We start from the raw sequence: 24,987 nt of genomic DNA, 5'->3' as shown, positions 1-24,987 counted from the left end.
TGACGGGATACAGTTACAGTGGGGGGGTTACCCTCACACACATATAGCTGTGTTATGATGAGAATAGATGCAACCCAAAGAGAACCATGTAGTTCTTAACAGAACAGCTTGAAGAACACAAACCACAACTGTAGAAATATCTCCTTGGCATTTATTGGAATGCCAGCATTGAAATACAGTACAAGGCTTCCAGTAGAACTGAGATCAGGCAACAGTGATGGTCCAACAACAGTCAGTTAAACTGCAAGTTCATATATTAATACCACTTCTCTTTGTCAAGACAGGTGGGTCAAGAGATGATTAATACAAATAAAAAAAGGTCAAAGGGAAGCCGTGAGCATCCGTCACACTGCTGAGAGAAGAAGACTTCAGTGAAACCTGGCGGGAACTATTTGAACAGATCAATACGTTTTAAATGCCTGACTGCTTTTAATCATCCAAATTCAAATAAATATTTCTTCCAGGTGATGAGGGACATGTTCAAAGAAAAGAGACAAAACAAGAAGAGAATAGCAGGAACGGTCAGATTGCCTGGTGATTGATTTTCTTGTTTTTCACCCGTTTGATGATCAAAAAGGTGTTTTATTCACTGATAACGCATGTCCTGCCTCTTCAAACAGCATATAACACAGAGCAAGAACCCAACCCATATACACAGAGACTCATGTTGATTAATTACATATTACAACCCTGTGAGGATATTAGAAGTACATATACGAGGCACCCAGAAATTAAAGATTTATCACCTATTATTAACCTACTTGCAGTAAACGTTTTATTTGAGGATCCTTTGGGCTGAGTCACCTCTTTCCTCAAATTTGCGAGGATATTGCCGCTATTTTGGCAGTTTGTTTGGTCCACTGTCGCTTTATCCCAACGAACAGGTCTGTCGGAGCATCCGTGCAAAGGCTCATGGGACTTCCACAGCATGTGAGGTCTTGCGGCGCTTCTTCCCGTTTTCCTCGGCCTCCGCTGAACGCTCCGACGCCTAAGACATGACTCCGAACACGGGGTTGTGGCGGCAGATGCTCGGCCCGATCTCCTCGTAGTCTTTCTTGGTGTGGCAAACTTGGTAAAACTCCGGCTGCCGGAACACAAACGATCCCGTTAGTGTCATTTCCCTTTACACGTCATAGATAAAGACAATGTGTGTGTGTGTGTGCTGCGTTAAGTCAACAAAAAACAGTTTACCGGAATCTGGCGCATTAGGAAAAACTTTAGCTTCTTGCGGTTTAAAACTCTCATCAAAGGAACATTCACTCGATTCTATTTCCAATGATTTCTTGATGTCAAAGATGTATATTAAGCTGCAGGAGGGAGGGTTGTGTGTTCTGATACTCACAGTAGACGCCAGCATTGATCCTCCGAACCAGACGGCGTACCTCTGCATGTGGTGAGTGATGACTTGCACGTCGATGGGCTTCGGCTGCAAAAAGAAAAGAGGATAACTCCGTCAATACCGAGACAATGAACACCACTTCCTGTCAACCTTCATGAAGAAGAGAAGTCGATTTTGTATCATTCAAGTGGCTTTTTGTTTTGGACTTCTTGTATTTTGGTACAGAACAGCTATGCTCTACATTTAGAGACTAAATACTAACCGTGTTTATAAGAGGGTGAAACACATTTACACACTTTGTAATTCACTAATCTTCATCCTCTTCATCCTCACCTTTAACTTGCCGCCGCTCAGCTCTTCGCTCATTTTCAGCCGTGCGTCCACGGTCCTCTTGAGGTCCCTCTGCATGCGTCTGCCAAAGTCCCTGAACATGGTGGAGCCTCCGGAGAGCACGATGTTCTGAGACACAAAGAGGCGGTGCACGTTGAGTACAAGCAGACGCACACACACACTAACGGTTACAGCGCCTGCAGCGGCTGCAGAGGCCCGTGTTCCTCTACCTTGTAGAGCGGACGCCTGACGTCGATGGGGCAGTTCTGGATGACTTCGTCCACCACCTCTGAGATGGGCTGGGTGAAGTCCGGGTTGGCAAACTGGACGAGACCAAAGAGCAAACAGGTAACTCAAAAATCTGATGATAGTGTTCAATCAAGAGAATAAAAACAACATTTTTCACTGTGACAAGCTGACTAAATCATCCAGCAGCAGCAGCACTATATGTATAACTATTCACCTCAGGGTGGAAGAAGATCTCAGGCCCCAGGAAGCGCTCGTAGCCAACATCGATGGTGAACTCCTTCTTGGAGACGGAGTTGATGCCCGTGTACTGTTTGATCCACTTGGAGCCGTCTGTGTCGTACTTGCTGAACTCCTTCACCAGGTCGGGGCAGACGTAGCTATACCGCTCCTTAAAGAGGAAAACAATGCAGAGAGACTTTTAGCAAGACAACAAAACCAAATGTATTATAACACATCTTGCTGCTGACCTCTAGTGGTCAGGCTGAGCATAACAGCCACCAAATCCTGTCAGGTTTGTTGAATATTATATGTTTGTAAAGACATTCCACCACTGACCTTGACAGCTTTAGCCGTCTCCAGGGACTGCTCCGGAGGTATCCCCACCTCTCGCTCCCTCAGCAGCTGTTGGGTGAAGTAGGTGATGTCTCGACCAGCGATGGGGATGTGCTTAATGCAGCTACCGATGACGTAGCCTTCAGCCTGCAACGCACACACGCACCACTTTAGGACTGAGAACGCAGGAGCAGCAAAAAGGCAACCCTGAAGAAGCGACACTCACCACCGGGATGACGTGAGTGACTCCGTCTCCGCTGTCGATCACGGTGCCCGTCAGCGTCCGCTCGCCCACCTGTCTGGATGTCCAGGAGGCAGCCAGCGCCAGGACAGCCTGAAGCAGAACATACAACTAAATCACACTAGGTCTCGAAAAACAACCATCACAAATACGGAATGACAACACTGTGCAGGATTTACACAGAGTGAAACATTTAAAAACAGAACGGTAAACTTAGAAAGAAGAAGTGAGAATGATCATTTCCCCATTGCACCTCCGAATCACATTACATTCAGAGTATAAGAGATATTTCCAGCTTACAAGGCTTTTCTACTTGCGTTTGGCTGGAAGACTTTAGAGGAAATAAAGACTGGTTGGCTGGTGTGAATTTCAGGTGCCGGAATGTTTTGGAAACGTACCTGAACAGCAATGTAGAGACCCGGCACATTGAACGACTCAAACATGATCTCTGCGGTGTACTCTCGGTTTTCTGGTGTGTTGAGAGGAGGCTCTGTCTGGAGAGAGACACACGCAGAAAGTCATTAAATGCAACTAAATTCAATTGATGTAAAAAAAAAAAAAAAACGTATTTCCTGTTTTGAAATTGCAGGAAATAAGACGCATTTCTTCAGATCCTGATCTGCATACGAGGCTGTAACTCTTAACAATGGACACAGATCTGGTCTTACCAAAAGAAAGTAATGGTCTTCAGGTTCTGCCCGCAGATACTTGAAGATGATCTGCTCCATAAATCTCTCCATCAGGTCCCAGTCCTCCACTATCCCGTGACGGATGGGCCACTGGAAATCAAGAAGGAAACTCTCAGTATCTCAAATCAAAGTGCTTCACAGGAAGCACTTCTTTGTGAAAGGTTCCTGTCTACCTTTGTTGAATACGATGGTTTGTCTATGGCTTCATCCCCGATGAAGAAATCCAGGTCATCAACACCCTTCATCATCCGGCGCTGGGCCTGGTCTCCCACCTTGGCTGATTCTTTGATTGCGATACCTGGAGATGAGAAGACACTACGTGATAAAACAGCTTGGCACTGTGGTTTGTAGCAGGAATAAATAGTGCATTAGGACTATTTCCAGCTGTGGACTGATATACAGTATATTGTGTCCAAGTGAGTATTTACAGTCAAAGTCACAATACACAACTCGGAAATGACTTCTTACTTAAAAGTATAGCCCTTGAATTCTCATAACAAAACAAAGCTTTCCTCCTCTTCAGGGAAACCATTAAACACTATTGTATGTATCGTAAAGGCGACGGAGCTGAACGTAGCCGTGATTTTCACAATAATTGTGTTTAAATGGCACGTTGTCTTCCTGGTTTCTGTCTCACGGGACTGTAAAAAAGTAAGTCGACCTGAAACTGCCATCTTGTTGCAGATCATAAAGGTAGATTCCTCTTTCAATAATTACTTTGTTACTGAATTTAGAAATAAAAAAATATGGTTAACAATATAAAATAATATCTAAATATGATTTCATTGACTAACTGTATCGAAACATTTGAATAGTTGTATTACACATTCATGTAAATTAAGTTGAGCTCCAGATAAAACCTAATTAAAGCTTAAATTAAAACCAAAATGGTGTTTTGGGCATTTTTTCCATTCACTTACATGAAGGTATGATGAACTGTGGTTCTGTATTTCCTGCATAACCAAGCTTTGTGTACCTACAAGGGAACAAACAGAGAATAAAGGTTGAGTTACAGTTGCATCCTTATGGATGAAGAAACTATAGACAGGTACGTAATTGAGTAACACCCAAAATAATCTGGATAATATTCATTCTGCTGTGAGGATTGTCCAGGAAGTAACATTAGCCTCGGTAGCTAGCAGCAGCTAATTGCAACAATAAAACAGCATTGAGAAATAAAGCATACAAAACAAAGCAGTCGGTCACGTTAGCGTGCTAATATGCAGCGTTGAGTCTGCTTTTAAAGACGACATAAGAATAAACACACAAACAGATGTGGCTAAGTATCGTTGGCATCTTTCAGGCTAATCAGCTAGACGGGGCGTTAGCTGGAAGTTTGACAGCCAGGCTAACGCTAACTAGCCTTGTATTGTTGTCACTTACCCCGTGCCACAGTCAACAACACAAGCCGGTAGCCGACCAGCCATGCTTGCTCTCCTTTAATCTATCGACAAGCAAATATATCAGGCGCCCGCTATGAACGGATATCTTTAACAGTAACTGATTTCAATCGCAGCAGCCTGAATGAATAGCAGACACGGCCGAGACTCACTAACACTTCCGGGTTTGGTGAAATTTCTTCTAGTGCAGAGTCAGCAGCTTCAAAGGTACAATACTGACCCCTAGTGGACGGAGACTGATAGTGCAGCCAAATGTTGATTTAAATGTTTTTTTGGAGGGTTTTTTTTCAGATTAAATGTAATAAATATGACATATGAGAAAATATATATTTGTTAAATAAGGGCTGGACATTTTTTTAGCATGTCCTACATTTATCATGTGTTCTTGCTTTTTCAGGAACACAGACTGAAAAGTTGTATTTATTCTGTGCAATCAAATGCAGGGTGGCATACTTTTAAAGATGTGCTAAAACTACATGCTAACATAAGAAATATTAAGCATAAAAGAATCAGATAAGAGAAAGAAATACGTAATATAAATATTACAATGCTTAAAATATTATATACATACTCAGACTATTGCATGACACAAAAAATAACATGAATAAAGTTAAGTTTACAATGTTAAAAGCAATGTTGCAAGCAGGTCTGTTCTTTTTTTTCTGTATTTTTACTGTGATTTTCCATTGAAGAAAAAATAGTAACCAACCTCATCTCGCCCTGCTGACTCCATCAGATAATATCAGTGATTTAGGTCCCATCAAAGGCCAGACAAAAGGGTCCACCATGAGTGCATGGAGGGCCACTGATAAAGACGATGTACGAGCAGGAAGGAGCTTTAGGGCTCGATTCTGGCTTCAGAACACCCTACCACATTAAGAGCAATCCCAGGGCCTGAGAACATTGGCCCTTTGTCTTCAGACGGACTCATCACTCACACAAGAGTCTCTTCACCACAGCCCTCAGCCCTGCGGCTCCTGATAGAAACAGTCCTCGCTGTGGAGCCAGGCCACTTGATGGAAACTCTCCATCAAGAACTCTATAGGAGAAACAATTTGTTTCAGCATCATCAGAGCTGGAGCAAAATATCCGCCTGGAGCCCGCTATCGAAGAAGGACTCTACTTTTGCATCACTGAGATGAATTGTACAGAACACAAGTGGTGTCTGTCATCCTCTCTTTCCACTTGAAATGAGAAATTCCATCATTTTATAATGATTGTAAACACGATTGGTCTTATCCAGACCAATTGATGAGTCACTGAAGGAATCTACTTTCTTTATAACAAAGTGCTTCACTGGGAGGAATATGAAAAAGTTAGATATGAAATTGAGACATAAAGCAAGAGAAAAACAGGTCATTTAAAGTTTCAGAAACTACTTTAACACCGTGATTGTAAAATGTCTCTTTCTCCATCACGTTTTAATCAGCGGCCAGTTTCTGCAAATGTTCCATCCCTGCGTGTCACTGTTTTGAATACTAGAGGGCACCAGTGCTCTCGTTTTTATAAAACAACAGAGACCAGTGAGCCGATCGCCCCACCTCACCTAAAACTAGTTCTCTTTCGCTTTGCTGTTTCTTGCAGAGGTGCAATGTTCTTAACACTAGTCTGATGCTTGTTAACTTTCCCACAGCCGCTCTTTTACTGGCCCTACTTACTGGAATGAAGATTTGTGTCACTGCACTAAAGTTAACGTCTAGTGAAGTCGCTTCTTGTGTCAGGTTGACTGCTAAGTCATCAGATTTAGGAGGAAGCTTTCCTCAGGCTTATTCACACCCAATGTAATATGTTTAATGGAACTTCTCATTTCATAGAATTTAATTTTAATTCAGCCATTCAAATCATTAGCAAAATATGCCTGATAATGAATACATCTAATGGAAATAAATGCGATTAGATGCATATAGATGTCCTAGCTGTGGTTCAATAACTACAATGCACAGTATATCTGTACAGCTGAACTGAGGGTAATTGAATCTCTGGAGGTTTCCGATGTGTTAGTCCAGCGCTCTGTAACCGCCCACACCAGAATAGATCATTCCCCCCTTATTTCCAACGCACTTGGCCTACACAGTAAACAAAGTAGACGAGTTTAGGTCCCTCATCAACTGAAGTATTTCCACTGCCAGAGCCCTAATGTGGCTGTAGTTGCACACACGTCATTAGAGCAGAGAAGGCAGAGGTGGGCCTTATTATTTTTAATAATCTCCTGTTTTTGCTGCTTCTTAATCCTGGGAGATCTGCAGTCGGCACTTCCCCTTTGTGATCGTCAGTCCTGACTCCTTCCTCCTCCTCCTCGTCCTCCTCCTCCTCTGTGTTGAGTCTTAATGACGCTCTGTCACACGGGCGCCCTCACACTGCAGGATGCTTTGCTGCTAATAGACCTTAAAGTTGAAACTATAATTGACACAACTCAGTTTTAACTCGGTCGTTTAAAAACACTAAAGTCACCCGTGTTGGTTTGAGCTGAACGTAGCTGTGATTGAAACATATTTCTCGTCTCTCTGCAGAGTAAATTTGACGGTGGACTGCAGGACTCATCCTATTGTGTTGTTTTAACAATGCACCCCTGCAGTGTTAGGTAATTCATTGAAAACACTATTATGCCACGTAGAAGTCGATTATCGCTCATCACAGTCACAACTGGACTATCAAGTTCTGTCTCTCTCTAAAGAAGTGAGGAATAATTCCAGTTTCAATTTAGCAGATAACATTCATCTTGAATAGTTCAATATCACGATACTGAAGCCTCTGCACATCTCTCACATCTCATCTTTGCAGAATTACCTGCATTTGACTGGAATCCTCTGCAAGACAGCAGCCGTTGTAAGAGGGGTGTAATACAGAGTGGATTACGTCTGATCTGTATTCAGTGCTCATTCTGACAAAACCTTAATCTTCTGTTTCACATAAGGCTTTTATCAGTTTCAGTGCAGCCTGGCGATCACGCTGTTTTAGTAATTGAAAATGCAAACAGGTAGAGTCACGCATGCACAGTAAGAAAATGTATTCCAAGACTCTCGTATGTGCATGCTCATTTGGAAACCACAGAGGGTGCACAGTGCACAAAATAATCAATAGATGAGTCATTAAGTACTGAAATGTAGCGAATTTAATAAAGCGCTGGTTCCACGGCGTCCTTAGCCTGGCTGTGTGAAGGTTGAAGATACAGAGAACATTTCGGCCCAAATAACCTTCCAGGGACCACCAGCAGTGCTGCATTTCATTTCCCAGAGAGTCAAATAAAGTCACCCTCTCCCTCCAAAACCCTCAAAAGTGATGCATCATATCCGAGGTGAATCCTAATGTTGAGCTGTAGGCTTGAAAAGGCTGCATGTGAAGGATGCTGCAGTGAAAATGCTACAACTTCTTCCTTTTGTTGCTTTTTCTTTGTTTAATCATGAAGGAAAAGATGTTAACGTTGCAATAGTTCACTGAATCAACAGGGCACTGCTTTATCGGGACTATTTTGCAGAGTTTACAGCTCCCATTGCTTCCTTTCATTTCCTAAAAAGGAACTATTATAGCTTGGTTCATTGAAAGGACCTGATTTGGTACTAATTATGCAGACAGTTCATTGGGATACCTTCTATTCATTCATTCCGGTGAAGGGTAACCTAAAGTCTTTTCACAGCAAGTCAGCAGAAGATGTTGCAGAGATGTGATATTTGTCTGCAGGAAAGCTTACAAAGGTATAAGTAATAAATCAATGTTTACATAGGTTTAAATGGGGCAGTTCCTCCTGGAAACCAACAACTTATAACCAGTACTAAATGACCTCCTTAGACTCTATCTAATAACAGTCAGACATGATGTATGGGGCTCTTGCTGCTGACTGAAATCATGCCATCTAAACACTTGACAGGTCCGTTTTTCAGCAACATTTATTCACGTCACATATCAGCAGAATACAGCGTTACTCTTCACAGAAGACCAGTCCAACCAAACTGCCATGAACATTTATCGGATGGTGCATCTCTGTCTGAAACCTTGTGTTTGTTTCAGTCGAATGAGGCTCTGAAATAAGTCTTAGAATATTTATCAACACACAACAATCTTTCTTGGCTTTAGACCATTCAAATCATCGCGTGTGACATTAAAACACAGAAGAACGTCTGCATTTGTTGCCTACATATAAATATAATACTGTACAGATTGAAAAGGAAACAACAGAATCGTAGCAGCCAAATAAAACCTCATGAAGCAAATTAATAATTTGGATGGAAATATAAACCTATATTCACCAAATAATCATCTGAACTTGGAAATAAGATCCATACAGTTAGCCAAATGTATTCTCATCGGTGCAGATTTTAAAATACCGTATTTGGTCGACAGCATTGTCTACATGCAGTACTGGCTATAATTTGATCATATGCTGATTCTTTTTAGTTTTAAGGAATATTAACTTAATAATTGCTGACATCAGCATTTCTCTGGTGAGAATGTATTTGTGCTTGTAACTTGTTCTTATACTGTCTATGTGATATAAATCATGTAACTCATTGTAACAGGCATCTCCAAATTCAGCTCTAAGACAATTTAATAATATCTCATTTCACAAAGGAATATATGCAATATCAAAGTCTAATTAATACATCTAATCAGCTTCCTGTGCGACGGACTCAACTTTTGAGGGAGTATTAAAAAGCAATAACACAAATAGTCTTTCCAAATGCCTCTCAGCATCGTTCATATTCCAAGAAGTAAAATGTCAATCAACACTGTACGGCAGTGGAAAATATGCACATATATGATTATTAATATGCTGCAAGAGCGAGACCTCAGAACCCTCCAAATTCATATCCGCCTGAATCAAAGGGCCTTCTGCATTACATGAAACCTGTGCATTCTGAGCAACAACAGCATTAACAAGAAATACAACCAAACAGTGCTGTTTCAAACCATACATCAACAAAAGCCCACAAAGTAAAAGCTCATTTTCTACAATAACTTCTAGCAGTACCAGAAAATAACTCCAGAGCAGGTTCCTCACAGAACGCTCCACTTCACAAAAAGCAAAGAAGGTGAGAGATGCCTCGACTGCAGACTGCGTGGTCCTTGTCCTGCAACAACAGCAATAAATGATTCAGAACGCTCCATATACTTGCAGTCTCATTCTCAGTGGTCACCGTGTTACATTGATCAGATTAACAGTGTTTTCTCAACGCTGAGAGGATACAACGCCAGAGTGGCTTCAGAGTATCACAGCAGTGATCGCAGGTCCGGCTCAAAGGTGAATCAGTGGAAATATGCTAAATAAATGAGTGTATGCTGTAGAGTTCCCGAAAAGGAATATTTTGGAATATATGTTTAATATGCTCCCACATCTGTCCATTAAAAATAAGGCCTGTTAGCTTAGCTTATTAGCACAAAGACGGAATTTTTGTACAGATTAAATAACGATATAATGTGTCAATTAGTGATTTTGTTGCCTTCAGATGGAGCCAGGCTAGCTGTTTCCCCCCACTTTCGGTCTTTGTGCTAAGCTAAGCTAACCAGTCACTGACTGTAGCCGCATATGTTTAACAGACAGGCGTAACAGTAGTATTGATCTTCTCATCAAACGCTCCACCAGAAAGTGATAAAGGTCCCAAATGTCAAACTTGTCCTCTAACTGTGGCTCGGACCGATGCATTTCTTTGTGTTTGGGTCACCGTTAGCGGGGAAATTACAGACACAAGTGCAAACACGTTCATCCTGTTCAGCTGAAGTTGCAAGGACAACCTGATGTGATTTGACTCCCTCTCCTTCTGCAAAATACTTGAACCTTATAGGATGACATGCCAAGATTCTGCCATGACTAAATGACCCGAAAACAAGAGCAACAAAGTGAGGATTCTTTTCTACAGTTTTGGACTAAAGGAAACAAGCTGTAGAGTGGAGACGTGCTCCTCAGTCTACGTCATATACAGGAGCATCAGCAGTGGCAGGAAGAAGGTCAGGAAGAGGAGAAGCGGCCGGTTGGATGTTGCCGCCGAGGGGACGGGACGCTTCCTCCTGGGCCCGTTGCAGAGCGGGGTGTTGCAGCAGGAGATGCAGACTGAGTTCAGCCTACCGGTGCAGAACTGCTGGTATCCGGAGGAGGCGATGAGGCAAGCTCCAGAGGAGGCACAGGACTTCCGATAATGTATTCCTGTTAAAAAAAAAAGGACAAACGAACAAACAGAGGAATCTTAAGTTTGTCCTGCCAGAACGCACAGTTAGTGAACAGTCGTCCAGCTTTGAGACGTTAAAACCACAGACTGAATAGAAAAGTGATTCATTTCCCCGTGCTGTACTTAGATTGCTGAGATTAAAGATGTAACATATAAGAGCTGTGTGTGTTGCAATGCTGCAGCATTTCTTTGCACTTCAGGGCTATGGAGCTATTGACTTCCTGTCTGCTCTTATTAACTGATGTTTGTCAGCGTGGTATATGTCCCAACAATTTGTATGCTTGTATGAAGACGAAAAAGTCATATTCTGTGGTGCTTTTATTATTAACTTTTATTATTGCACTCCAGAGCCACTGACTCCCTTCAAGTGAGGGTTCTCCATCCTGTAGCCTATATCCTGACGGTATTTGTTATGTGTGTCTACGACATGTTGTAGCAGCCAGGTATGTTATCATTTCAGTGCCGCTCTTATTGTGTTATTTATCTTGTGTTTGCTGCAAATTAAATTTCCCCGTACTGGACAAGACAGCATAATGATTGTGGGTTCAATTTCTTACTCAATGATGTCACACAAAGCTACTGTTGCAGCCATTGCACCTGCAAACGTCCAATTACAAGATGTCTGTCCATGAAGCCAGGATACCCAACCTCAAGCTGTTCTCTTGCTTCAGAATATTAGTTAAATGCTTAAACTGCTCACATTTACCCGCTGAAGTTGTGGATGCTGCACAAATATCGTTGTGTCCTTGAGTTGTGAGATAAACAAAAGCAGGCTTCTCATTTCTAGCAGGAAACCGTTGATTTATTTTGTCTGGCTATAGCTAGCTAGCTTATTAAGCTGACGTTAGTTGTGTGTAGTTGAATATATTAAGTCATCCCCATTGATCCTTCATCTGGCTGAGGTAAAGTTAGAATCCATGGCTCTGAAATATCAGCAGCCTATCTGTGCTGTGTCGTGATGAATCCACGGCGCTGTCCGTGGTGCTGAAGTGTGCTGCAGGGAACACGAATAAAAATGAACAAATCGCCGACTGAGGCAGAGCAATGACGAGCTGCGAAGGTTACCCTAAACTGTGTTAGCATATCCAAGAGCGGTTTCTACACAGTGGGCGATACTACACAGTACATGTGCTTGTTGTGAACGGGGCTGTTTGCATAACATAACCTTGCAACCCCATGAATGAATGGAAGCTACTTATTAAATAATGTGCCTTGGACTTGGTTTTGATTACTACTGTAATGTATTGTAGTATGCTAGATAGCCAAACATGCTAATGATGGCAGCTTTAGTTAAAGCAGATAAGCAGCATTCCTTATATTTTTGCTCTTGTGTTTCTGGTTTTGGAAAGGCTAAGGACACCACCCTCCAAAGTCTCAAAACGGTTGAGTTGGCGCCCTACAGGCTGAACCATTTTATTTTCTATAACACGGTGCAAAACTAATCTAATGTTGTGTCGGGGGCCGCTGAAGGAAAGTCTCTCCTCTCTGACGAATGAGCCGAATAAAGTGGTCCAGGGAGATAGTGTTCGCCGGGATGATGCCAGAGATGTCTTTAAAAAGTGAGCGTGACAAAAAAACAACAACGGAGAGCCTCACATATCTCTGTGTAGGTGTACAATGCTTCATGGAAAACTGATGTGTTACACTGTCTGATGCTGGTGTCTGCGAGACTGTGACTTCTAACCACACACCAATCAATACAACTCTCTCCATCTTTGAAGCTGAGCAAAGGCACAAAATAACAGATAACAATATATATTTTAATTAAGACAGTGAAACGCACTGGGGATTTGTTGTGACCTACTCAGCCTCTTCTGCTGCGGTCAGTAGTCAGAAGTACCAGGATGTAAAGGTGTCTGGAGGGAGGAAGAAGGTGAGGCGTATTCTGTCATTTTAAAATGCCAACAGGTGCAAACTTCACAGCTGATCTAATCTGCTGCTGCGCTTGCATGACTTTTAATAAATGTCACATTACAGCAAAAAATCTTTTTGTCAGTGATATTATTTTTAGAATGCTGATTTCCAGACAACCTTGTTTATGACTGCGTCTCAGCTCGTCCCAGTTGAGATATCAGAGTTTATGTTTGCCCCCTACCCCCCCTCCGATGTACATCAACGAAATTGCAAGTGCTTTACGACTTAATAATGTTGCCTTACCCTCATCTGAAGGCAAATAAATAAATTGTAATCCACAGAGGTCGAATAGCTTCTTAGTGCTGCGTTCAGCTCCGTCTCCGGTTTCCAGACAGTCACCTTTCCTCTGCAGATAAATAGGAACTCTTCTTTTCCACATGGATACTTTAGAACTATCAATCTTAACCCACTCTGTCCTGGATCCCATGAAGGAATATGGAAACCAAGAGATGTACAATCCTCCAAATTAGTATTTTAATAATGGAAAATACCTAAATCCTATGGACCAGCACCAAGCAGCCATACAGGTTTAACCTGTCACTTACCATCAGGTTTGACCAGCACCTCCTTCTGGCACATGTCCTGTACATTGACAGTGCAGTTGACGATGTACTCCGGCGTGGAGCAGTCATTGTGCTTCATCTCCTCACACTGGTAGCATTGGATCTGAAGGGCATCTCCTGAGAGAGAGCAAAATATTCAAGCATTAGTGGCATCGCTGATAATAGTGTTTGTACCTGAATACTGTGGATAAACAGTCAGTCCTTTCTTCTAGATAGGAGAAAAAAATTTGATTGAATCTACATAAAATTTGCAGAATTTTAGAACATGGCCATAGAAGCACAAAGGAAACAAAATCCACCTACAAGCTCTTTTAAAGCTCACAAATCAACATAATGTGACGTGTTTAATACCCATTTTGCACCCATTCCTCAAGCGTTGACACACCTGCTCTCCTCTGTTCAATGTCACCTATTCCCTGTTTTATCCATGTTGTCCTTTCTTTTGTGCAGAGTGCATTAATAACATCCGTCCACAATATTCAGATTCTTCACATTTTGTGTGTCCAATCTCGAGGCTACATTCCTTTTCTTCTTTATGTTTTGTTAGATTCAAGCTGCAGAGGCTTTCATAGATTTAGCTTTGTGCGAGAGCCTTTGATGGTGTTACACCAAACAAGACTAATGGCGCTCCACAAGAGTGCAATGTCATCTTCACCGTCTTTTGACACGACGCCCGGCAGCAGAAGGGCAGCGGCAAGGCTTTGTGACTTCACAAAGAGCGAGTCATTCGCCAAGTCTAATCTTTAGTGCTTTTCAGTCTGTTTTGATGGCTGTCTCATAAGTGTCAACACCGAGGATATAGATTAACACATCGAAGTGAGAAAAAGCTGTAAAAGATGGAAAAAAAAGCACAGAGAGGTTATTTTAACTTCCCTTTTAACCCATAGATTTTTATAGGTGATAAAGCTCCATTTACAATACAAGTCTGTCGGTGTAGAGATCGTCCGTGTGAATTCCCATCCCCTGAGGTAGTAAACTGTGAGTGTCTGACAAATCTTCTCATAAATAAAATATACAGCGTTTCTCGCAGCTTTTGTAAATTTCATGTGACGCTTTTAAAGCTGTCTGGATGGGCTTTTCTTATTGCCTGAAACCTCATCATTAATCTGACTTTCAGTTATAGTCAGTGTCGCAGAAAGGGTGAAACATCTGTAGAAATCAAGCTGTGGGACCTGAAATGGAGAAAGTGTCATGTCCAGACAATATAGTGTGTGCTGTGCAACACTCCTCTGCAATATGCATGCCATATTCTCACTGGCAACTCATTGCATCAGAGGTAATGGGGAAGCCTTTCATTTTATTGAACCTCTGAATGTTTTTCAGAGAGGGCTGAGATTGAAAAGTTCTTTATTGCAAGTAATTACATCAGTCAGTGTTAATTGGTACACTGGATTGTTGCCTGCCAGGTTCAATTAGTATTTCTAAAAGATATCAGCATCATACGGATGCATTCAATTTAAATAAAACTCAAAGTCCAGTAAACACGCCTGCCCTCGCTTTCCTAAATATCCCACAAAGGCTAGCGGTCCACACTGATATATGTTAGTAGTGTAATTATTGAAATGGCACCAAACATTAATCTCAACTCCGACAGCGCCATCAAACGCATCTGATAAAGGTCCACATATAACATCACAGCCACAGCCTAATTACTTTAAACCAAGCAAATGCCTGAAAGCTCCATCCATCACCTGAGAGGAGATTGTGTGAAAACAAGGGACTTATTTTGGGGGAATATCAGTCATGCTGGAGGGCAAAATCCAGCGGCCGAGCTGCAGCTTATCAGTTTTATCAGAAAATAGCTCTAAAAAGGTTTTTCCCCCAACAGAAAACAGAAGATGATGTAAAAGAAACTAAATCATTTACACCTTCATACAAAAGGTGCAAAACCAATATCTTCTCATCATAATCCCATTAACTGTAATCACTTCAGGCACAACAAAACAATGTAATAGCATTAGACACAGGTGTACAGCTCTGGAAACTGGAGCCGATTAGCTGCAGGTCTCTCTTGTAAAAGAGGTGTTTTATCTCAATGGGAAAATACTGTGAATTTAAAATAAAAGATATGAGTGTCAGCTACTCCAAAACGGAGCAAACTGCCACAAAAAAAGGCAGCACCCTCATATTCTTTGCCAACACTTACATACAGGCAAGAAGATAATCTCTCATTCTGCACCAGCCAGAGAAATAAACAACCAGAACCTGATAATCACAGGTTTAAGGTTGTTATTGTACTGAATATGAGTTTCTATCTTTTCCACCTCTGTGCCAAAAGCAGGGGAGTCCTGCACAGCGCTGTTCCTTCAGCGCGCAAAACCAGCACCAATAACACAACATGATTGTTAATTGCTGTTCCTTATTTATGTTCCTTAAGTTTCCACAAAAGTATACAAAGACAGGAAGTGAATGTTTGCATTATGCAGATCTGGATGTCCGATTTTACGCACAGACTTCACACACGTGAGGAAATGAGTTACCACGAGGCAATAGTTATTTTTTCTAAATGTAATGGCATCGACAAAAAGGCATTTAGGAGCAGAATATCTCCATATTAAATGGTTGAAACTAGGATATGGACGCATTAGATGTAAATAATCAATATCTTTGTAATATTAGCGTTTACCCTCTGTTGCGCACGAAGGTAGATATGAAGGAAGTCTATCTAAGCACTTGTTTTTGCTGAACACATGCGCTCCAGACTGCGCCCTCGCACGATGACCGAACTTGCACCTACCTGCGTTGAGAAGGACTCCAAATAAAGTCGCAAAACCGAGAAGACGCATTCTCTCCCAAAAGAAGCTCCGAAGGGAAACATCAGACCGAAGGAACTTGTTCAAACGGGGGCGTGGAGGACAAACCGCCGCTGAGGAAGCCCAGACACAGATCCGCTCATCCTCTCGGCTGGCTGAGTTGAGACCAAAAGCTCCGCAAAGTATGAGGAGTCTCTTCTCCAGCGCAACTGGAGACAAATCCAGAGCGCAGAAATCATAAAGCGCACCACGTGATGGGAGCTCATAGTTTGCTTTGTTTCGTATCTCAGTCAGTTAGTCTTCATGCGTTCATGACAGAAAGATGGCGATAATAGATTTTACAGATATTTGGCATTTTCTGGTCTTGTGACATTTGAATTATATGTCTGTGTTGGAGACAGAAAGTTCAGTGATTCATATCAGCACGACCCTCTTCTCCTTTCAATATGGATTTTTGCTATAAAATATATTAGGACTTCAGTGTCTCATGCGCAACAGTGACCTTTGAAATGATCTTTACAAAGACTTTGGATTGATTGTACTCGTTCACTTAATGACTCACTACTTTAAGTGGCAATATAGCCTCTCGTTTACATTTTATCAACTGTTATAGTACTATTCTTAAATAGTTCAGAAGTATATTGAGACCTGCAGCCTTATACTTTGTCTTTGTTGTATTTATAATTCCTTATGTATGTATTAGTATTTTCCATTTCATATATATTTCTATAATATCACAATGGTGGTCACTACTAACTTAAGTAACCTTTTTATGGCATTTTTATTAACTCTTCTGTCTGCTCCTTTGACAGTTATAATATAATAGATTAGTGCTCATCTAAGCTTTTACCATGTTGTTTTTCACGATTTTTATTCAGTAATCTGATTGTTTACTTTGAATGTATTTTGTGATCAATACAACATATTGAGCCTATTACTGTATGTCGAGGCAGACTGAGAGAGAAATCACCCACGCGTTCATAAACTAATTGCGTTTATTTATACGCACATAATTACCCATCAAGGGACTGTAATGGTTATAAATCCCTCCGCGCAGAGCGAACTGTCGCTGGCTCTGAGCTGCAACTCCTGCTGACAGATTGTGAGTGGGAAGCGGTGATTACACGCGATGCCCTTCGGGTGAAAGACTTCGGGTTTCCTCGAAAACCTTATTTCTACATCGAAAGAATGAATGAATCACCTGGTGACGCACGTGCACCACGCGCAGCAAACACATACAAATACACACACACCTTCAGCTCACTTTGAAATAGGAAATTTCTCATATTTATTTAGGAAATAGTTACATAAAATATAGCATTAAAGTCTGGTGTAACAGACAGAATTGCACACAGTAATAATAATAATAACAATAACATTAATAATAATTACCAAAGTAACACTGCTGGTAACCATTTCTCTTTACAAAGGAACCAGGGACATTTAAGGAGAGAGGTGAAGCATGACAATCACACTACAGTCTGACAGTACAAAATGTGGTTATAAATACTGGACATCTAGAAAAATACGCAAGTCCTCTTCAGACTCTCTTCATACAATATTAACAGTTTCATAGAAAAATTGAAACACACAGTTGGCTCTGTTGATTAGCACCAGCTGGTCAAATTCCAGATAGAAATTTGGCATAACTTCACCTAAAAGTTCAAATATGTCTTTAAAATAAAGTGATAAAATATTTTAGTAATAGCTCTTATGATCAAAATAAAGATTTTGCTTTAAACAAGAACCCCTAAAGAATTCCATAAGAGAAAGATAGATGCCATGTTTCAAACACTTAAAACCTTGGTTGAATGATCGGCAAACAATTTACATTTTGTTGTTGTTGTTTTCTCCTCATTTGCATATATCAATCAGCAATGCCCATTCTGATATTAACTTATTTTTTATATACAACATAATATACAACTATGAAAGGAAAAGTGAGGTCTGGAGAGTTCGGGTATGCTACGCTACAGGAGACTGTTTCGATTCTGAGTTTTGAATGAGAAACTCAAAAAAAGCAGATGATTACTGAGTGTAATTTGTGTTTGTCAACATTTTCCTGATACTTGCAGTTTAATTCTTACAATCTACATTAGTCCAGTATGTTCCCTGAGCTACCAACAATGACACTGGGTGCTTTCAAGCCAAGAAGTTGGTTGTTTGCTGGACCTGTGTACCAGTCAGACAGTGAAAAATCATCTTATTACGACATGGAAGCATAGTAGGTTTTGCTTCACTTGACATCAGATAACCTGCTGCTAAGAAATCAGTGTTATTAGCTGAATAGTGATCATTCTCAAGTCATTTGAAAATGTTCTATGTTGTTTGCGGCTGCATAGCTGCTTAAAATAACACACAAAGAGAAGATTGGCAACAGGTTTAAAATGAACAGAAATGAGTATTGCTTCAAAAGAGAAGTAGACGATGATGAACCAGGTGTATTATTAAGGGTTGTGATTCAACACGGGCAATATTCAGGCAACGTACTTAGCAGCAAAACATAAAATGACACCTTAGGTTTAAATCTACTTTCCTAGCAATCAGGGATGCAATCAAAGCAACAATGTTGTTGCAACTGTTCGCCTATGTTGCCCACCAGCGATGCCCCGAGAAGACACGCTGCTCATCGCTGCTTGAATAATCGTTCACTTTACACTCAAACTTTGTACAGTTTTTGTCACAGTGCAAAGATAAGAAGTTCCCCAGCATGGAGAGAAATAATTTCAAAGAGACAACGTTTCGTATTGCTGTCTAGTCCGCCACACCCAGAGGCAAACTATTAAAAGTCCTGGTTTGGTGTTCGGGTTGAGGTTTCCTCCTCGTGTCTCCAGCTCCACTAAGTGCTATGTGTTGTATGTAGAGCGTACAGGGCTCTGCATGTTGTGGCAGGGCTGCAGTCAGATCCAAAGAGGGATGAGACCAAGCCAAGTCCAATAGAAGTATGTTTTACTTGCAAATGCATACAGTAATGCTTCCACAGAGATGACAATCATCCTGAAAAGCTCCTCAGAAGAAGAGAATTTGCAAAGACAAAGTGACCAAGAACTTGACATGTCCAACATGTCAGAGTAATGGTCTGAAAACCAGAGTCGAGACTGGCCTCTCGCGCTACAGCCCCGCCTTCTTACTCGTCGCCCTACACTTCGTTGGAGCCCTGACTGGTGCAGGAGGAGAAGCTGTCGTACAGCGAGTCGCTGAGGGAGCCCACGGGATCGGCCCCCGGCTTGCTTGAGAAGCTGGAGGAGGAGGGCTCGTCCACCTTGCAGCAGTCCTCCTCGCTCTTGCCCGCATCGGCGTGGCAGTCGCCTCTGCGGCTGCCTAAGGTCGTGTCCTGGTACAGGCTGCTGGAGCTGCTGTGATTCAGCTTGTTCAGGGACTCCAACGAGAAGTCGAGAGAGCTCGACTGGGCACGGACGAGCGCCTTCTCCATGGAAATCTCCTTCTGCAGAGAAAAGAAGAAACATCAATCGATAAAGAGCAACACATATGTTGAATGATGGTATATAGAAGTAGGATTTGCTGCTTCTTGTATTGGTAAAATCTCAAATTCATGCAAAAAGGAACTCCACATTCACTTGTGTTGCTTTTGCACGACAGTCGTCTGCAGTATATAGAGGTTTTTATTACGCTCGAGGACCAAATGTATGTCATGGGTGTTGGCAGACATGCATCTCTGGGCATGGGCTCACCAACTCTTCCCGTTATATTAACAGCAGTGTATGATGTATTATTTCTGATGTACAGCTGCTTTATAGATTAGCATGGCCTGGAATGTGTAACTTGGGGAAATGTTGTGCATAAAGCTGCTATCTGTTAACATGAGCAGCCTTCATCCTGAATGCGCTCATGATTAGGGTGACTACATGTGCTTGGAGTGGCAACAGTTAAGAAGGTATTAGAATTGAAGAATGGGATTATTGCAGGTCTCATCACTAGACCGGATAGTGTCTTGTGGGCCTTTAGGCAACTCGGCAGTGATTACACTCAACAACAAAAGTGCAACCATCTGCTTCTTCGGTACTTTAAGTCACATGACTATGCAACATCACTGATAATGACCTCTGAATCACGCAGTCTACTACAACAAAAAACAAGCTACAGATATTCAGGTGTTGTTTATGATGTGCCAACTATCTGAGTATTCTACGTGATCTCTAGTGTATGTTTCAAAGAGCACCGCAGGGAGCTAGTTACTGTAGCAATCAGCATCAAAAGCCCTCCTTCAGAGGCTGTAGACAACATTCTCTGAGTTGCTGCATTTTTCTTCAGGAATCCCAGCCTGGCAGAGCAGTCATCTGCACAGGTATCTTTGCAGGGCTAAGTACACACAGGAATAGCTGGAGGGTCCAGAAAACCTCGAGGGACGCTCCAAACCTGGACCATTTAGAATTTTGCTGCGAGGTGCATCTCCCACCAGACCTGAATCCAGAACTACTCCACTCAAGAAGCATGAACACATAAACACACAGCTGCATCACAAACCCAATCTAGAGTGACATTTAAGTGGTAAAGTTTTCCACATGTTGGTAATGGAACCTGCAGGCGTTCTTTGATCCAACAAGTTCAGGTTTTGTAAGTTCCCAAACTCATGACTGAAATGCGAATGTGCCAGAGGACCAAAGAACAGACGTCACGTTTAGAAGAGGGTTCTAATCTGTCCATCACACCTTTATCAGGATAAATACTAGGTTCTTTAAATTAGAGTCCTGTGTATGCTGCAGCACAATAATCTGTCATCTGCATAATATCTCACTGCGAGTTCTGCCTTGGTTGCTCATAATTAACTAAATATGACTTTTGGCCTTCGTCTCTTCCTCCAGCATGTTAACAGTGTCAGTGAGCACTATAGATAAGCTGCACCACCTTCCCAGAGTTATTAAATAGTAGTATTTATTAAAAATGAAGAAAAAAAATCCACCCATGGTTACTCAGTTTTCTCGGTCTGGCATTGTTCATCCCAGATCCGGGCTGTATTATTCTATCCCCTAACCTGCGGCTTTCCTGCATTCTCCGGAATGCTTCCCGACAAGTTCTACAAAGGCAGCATGACGTTTTTGCGTTAAGCTGTATGTTAGGCGGCATGTGTAGGTGGAGAGAGTAAAAACAATACTCGTTGTTCTCAGTGCTGTTCCTCATGGGCCTGGAGCAATGTTGGTTTCCTCTCCTACCAGCTGGTTAATTGCATTCACCTGCCAGCCCAGGTGTAAACTATATTCTGTGAGTGGGGCGCTCATTAAAGCCCAGAGGGCCAAGTATGAGAACTACTGCTAGTGTACAGAAAATCCTTTCTCATACTGTGCAATACGTCCGTAGGACTCTGGTTTATTAAGGCTTCTGTCAGAGGAAAATATATATCGTTTTAAATGTGGGAATATTTGTTTGAGGTATAAGCAAAGTACTGTGAAAATAAGGAGGGATTTATGTTAATTTGTATGAAATAAAAATGCTAGTTTGCATTATTTACAGTCTCCTTAAGACTTCACAGGTTGAAACCAAAAGCTAACTGTCAAAAAACACTTAATCATCTCATACTGAGATGGTGTATTTTCATACGCAGAATAAACCTTCCATCTTAAAATCCCACCAAACCCTCCTAGTGTGCACCGATGTGACCTTTCTCAGCAGGCACGATCGCAATACATTTGTAAAGAGGACAAAATCAAAAGGAAAGATCAAGGAAATTGTGCCCAGAGGTGACATGATATAAAATGTTAAGCAGGTTTTTGCAGGTGCGAAGGTTGAGCCCAAATTAAGCACAGCCAGTGAATGCAGATTAGACTTGTTAAATTCTACTTCAACACCCACGCGTTGCTGTTCACAACACTATTTTTATGTATCGTCAGCCCTTAAAATTGTCGTTTTATGGCCTCGGGATACGAAAGAGTGTGTGACGTGATGGGGATCAGTGATTAGCAGAGCTGTGTGACAGTGAAGAACAGTCTGCAGGTCTTTACTCTCTCAGCTACGCCTCCTCTATATCTCTCGCCTTTGGTCGGAAACAAGAAGAAAGAAAAGGAACGGCTGTCTTATCGCTGATTGGATTGGATTTTGGAGGAACACAATTACCAGCGGATCGAACCTTCCCGGTGCAGGTCTCTGTACCACCTGCGGGTTCAGCCAAAATGATGGCTGCACACATAACGGAGGCTGCAGGCAGACGTCTCAGCAAGAGTCTCCCATTTGAAAACACGAGGGGCCAAATCGGCAATTGGTTCTGCATCACATGTCAGTAATGGGATGTCTCAACTCAAATTCAGTAAACCTGCTACAAAAGCTTATTGAAAGAGTCTTTTATTGTGAGCAAGACATATTTCCTCCTTTTCCCCTGCTGCTATAGTTATTAGTCACTGAGGTTAGTGCCGATGGTGATCGTCCATGAAAAATGCGTCTACTCAACAAGACATGCTCATTTTTGTAAGACAGTAATGGAACACATCCAATAGTGACGGTAGCATGAGGTTTTTTGAAGGTGACGAATCCAGAGCTTGGTTTGGTCACGATTATGTTAGGACGAAGAAAGTTATTGGAAAACGTACATTGCTGCTAATAATTGTTGTTGCTATTTTGACATCGTGCCCATGATATTGTATAGACAGATCGAGTCTGAATTTACTTTTCATTGCAGACGATGGTGAAAAAGAATATGCGTCGTCTTGGCTGCCATTATTCTGAAAATGATTTTTATCTCCATCTCACTCCTGCATCGTGCTGGCTAGCAATACCATCAATCTGACAGCAACTCAAGGGGAGCGCGTATTCCTGCTGGTGGTATTTATTTGTACACTGATATAGTTTTGGTTATCCAGTTCAAATTTCATGTCAGCTGAAATGTTCCCGTTCCCTCGCCGTGAAATCATTGCTCAAGGTAACAAGCTGCTCCGCGCTCAGGGAGATGCTGTGCATGCTGATTTGTTGTACACTGGTTTTGGACCCGCGTCACATAAACCCGAGGAATCTCCCCAACTTTACAGACAAGTCCTGATGTTGCTCTCCTGCAGCAATTTCTTTCTCCTTAATGCAGACAAAGGGTGGAAACAGGAAAGAGAAAACAGTGAATAAGCAGGAAAAGGAATGTAAAAGAACTTTGGAACAAAAGCGGGAGGTCAACAGAGAAGAGCAGATGAAGAGAGTTGTATGGGAGTGACAGAAATAGAGACGCAAAACTGGAAGGGAGACAAGAAAAGACACATGGGAGAAAGGGAGACTCTGAGGAAGGAGAGGATAGGAGGAGAAGGGGGTGGGGGCTGCCGTTAGCAGGGCTGTCAGGTGCTGTCAGGATGATGAATGGGAGGCCAGCGCAGACTGTGAGGGCTCTGATGGGAGCCGCTGAGCTTTACATCACTCTCCTGAGTGTTTGTGAAAGGTTATTAAAGGCGCTTAAATCACCGGGCTCCGACACAGGCCCGCTACCAGTCACCAAACTTCCCCAAACTGCCCGCCAATGACCACGTCTCCCAAGTCAAAAGCTGCCGAGCCACGACAAAAGGAAAGCTCAGGTATGGTCGTGTGCTGAGAGGGGTGAGGAGGTGATGACACGCAGATGGATGGTCTTTTTAAAGGAATAATGTAGGGTAAACGGGTTCAACAGCAGTCATCCATCATTATGGCTGCTTCACAGCTTAGGAATAAGGTTGTCAAAATGAAAGCCAACTTGGAATATTAAGTCTTCAAAGTCTTGTTTTCTTACAAAAAGTTTTCTTTACCAGCAAAGTACTTCTTTTCTTGGTTACCTCCGCCTCTGCTTGCGTTTTGACAGCACAGGACATGACGCCAGGTTGTTTTGGGAGTAGAGCTCTTGACCTCTCAGCTTTGGTTCAGTCACGTTGAGCTCTACAGGCTTCCCGACTCAGAAATGCAGCCTACCGCGTCCAATTAAACGAGAGACCGGGTGGAAGATGAGACAAACGGACCAACGTTGGTTGTGTGATGTCTCCTGTCAGCTAATGGAGTTGTGCTTGCAGCTTGGTCGCACAACACCATATCGAAGCGTCCTGTTCGATTCCCTGCTGGGACTCGGACCAGAATCACAAACCTCTCTTTTGCGCGAGTCTCGCTTCCAGTTTAAGTGCAAGTGCTCAACTTTGCTTTGTTAAAGTGAGCCTCTGCCTCATGCAATGATATAATACCTGATTGAAATTCTCTTTAGGCTTAGGGGGGTCAGATGGTAGAGTCAAGGACACTTTAGCAGTGGTGTTCACTACTCATTCCACCATCCTGCAAACATCAAACATCCCAACAAATCTGTCATTTTCTCCAGATAATGAAAGAAATAGTGATGATCATTTAAACCCATGCAGCGTGGCTCAGAAGGACTACACTCCCATGAACGATATTTAAATATATAATGTTTCTTATGAAAGCTGAAGCAGTCAGCATATTCCACCTTCCACCCATATAATCATTCTAATTTAATTAGTGGGTGTAAATGCTTCACAGCTGTATATCTGATCCAGATGTTGAGTTCCAGAATAACACCAAAGGTCAAGAATAAAACTATGAATTCAGTTGTTTTTTCTCCCCTCTCATACACAATTGTTTTTTGAACTTGTATTTAGTCGGACCCCTTTTTTCAGATTATCGATTTTTGTGTCAGGGTGGGTGTTGGGGCGGCAGCAGTGTAAGAGGAGAGTGTGGCTGTCCCATAGAGCCGGGCCGTGCATGCTGGAGGCCATTTCATGGTCTCTGATCCTCATTTGTCATTCAGCTGTGTTAAATACTAATAGGCAAATACCCGCTGACACAAGAGGGCGAGGCGATCGAAAGCAATTAGGATGCTTTTTCTTTGAAATCTGCAAA

General features: G+C 42.1%; 3 protein-coding genes across 3 annotated transcripts in view; all 3 read right to left on the bottom strand.

Annotated features, from left to right (window-relative positions):
- Window positions 1-133: 133 nt before the first annotated feature.
- Window positions 134-4,972, bottom strand: LOC142952919 (actin-related protein 3). Its single transcript, XM_076094948.1, has 12 exons — window positions 4,784-4,972; window positions 4,321-4,376; window positions 3,574-3,698; window positions 3,380-3,490; window positions 3,110-3,205; window positions 2,697-2,804; window positions 2,474-2,617; window positions 2,133-2,306; window positions 1,900-1,992; window positions 1,673-1,798; window positions 1,343-1,426; window positions 134-1,084 (listed from the first exon to the last, which is right to left on the bottom strand). Exons 1-12 carry the CDS (start codon window positions 4,825-4,827, stop codon window positions 989-991), a joined length of 1,257 nt encoding a protein of 418 aa, XP_075951063.1. The 5' UTR covers window positions 4,828-4,972; the 3' UTR covers window positions 134-988.
- Window positions 4,973-10,700: 5,728 nt separating this feature from the next.
- On the bottom strand, window positions 10,701-16,221 carry LOC142952921 (ly6/PLAUR domain-containing protein 1-like). Its single transcript, XM_076094950.1, has 3 exons — window positions 16,173-16,221; window positions 13,418-13,552; window positions 10,701-10,936 (listed from the first exon to the last, which is right to left on the bottom strand). The coding sequence occupies exons 1-3, from the start codon at window positions 16,219-16,221 to the stop codon at window positions 10,701-10,703; spliced, it is 420 nt and encodes a 139-aa protein (XP_075951065.1).
- Window positions 16,222-19,327: 3,106 nt separating this feature from the next.
- Window positions 19,328-24,987, bottom strand: part of LOC142952943 (nck-associated protein 5-like) — a 111,300-nt gene continuing 105,640 nt past the window's right edge. The window contains 1 exon segment of the mRNA XM_076094986.1: window positions 19,328-19,633. Coding sequence (XP_075951101.1) covers window positions 19,328-19,633 — 306 coding nt within the window.

This window comes from Anarhichas minor, unplaced genomic scaffold (assembly GCF_050575085.1).
Source record: "Anarhichas minor isolate MPS153535 unplaced genomic scaffold, ASM5057508v1 ptg000018l, whole genome shotgun sequence".
Classification (NCBI taxonomy): Eukaryota; Metazoa; Chordata; class Actinopteri; order Perciformes; family Anarhichadidae; genus Anarhichas; species Anarhichas minor.
This window is presented reverse-complemented; position numbering and strand designations above follow the sequence as displayed.

Bases quoted from the DNA above. Each gene is read 5' to 3' on its own strand.
- LOC142952919 (XM_076094948.1), bottom strand. From the start codon at position 4,827: ATGGCTGGTCGGCTACCGGCTTGTGTTGTTGACTGTGGCACGGG. The intron at 3,699-4,320 runs GTAAGTGAATGG...TCTCATCTCCAG, and splicing joins ACAGTTCATCATACCTTCAT to GTATCGCAATCAAAGAATCA. The intron at 2,307-2,473 runs GTCAGTGGTGGA...TTCCTCTTTAAG, and splicing joins AGACGGCTAAAGCTGTCAAG to GAGCGGTATAGCTACGTCTG.
- LOC142952921 (XM_076094950.1), bottom strand. From the start codon at position 16,221: ATGCGTCTTCTCGGTTTTGCGACTTTATTTGGAGTCCTTCTCAACGCA. The intron at 13,553-16,172 runs GTAGGTGCAAGT...GCTCTCTCTCAG, and splicing joins TGGAGTCCTTCTCAACGCAG to GAGATGCCCTTCAGATCCAA. The intron at 10,937-13,417 runs GTAAGTGACAGG...TTTTTTTAACAG, and splicing joins GGTGCTGGTCAAACCTGATG to GAATACATTATCGGAAGTCC.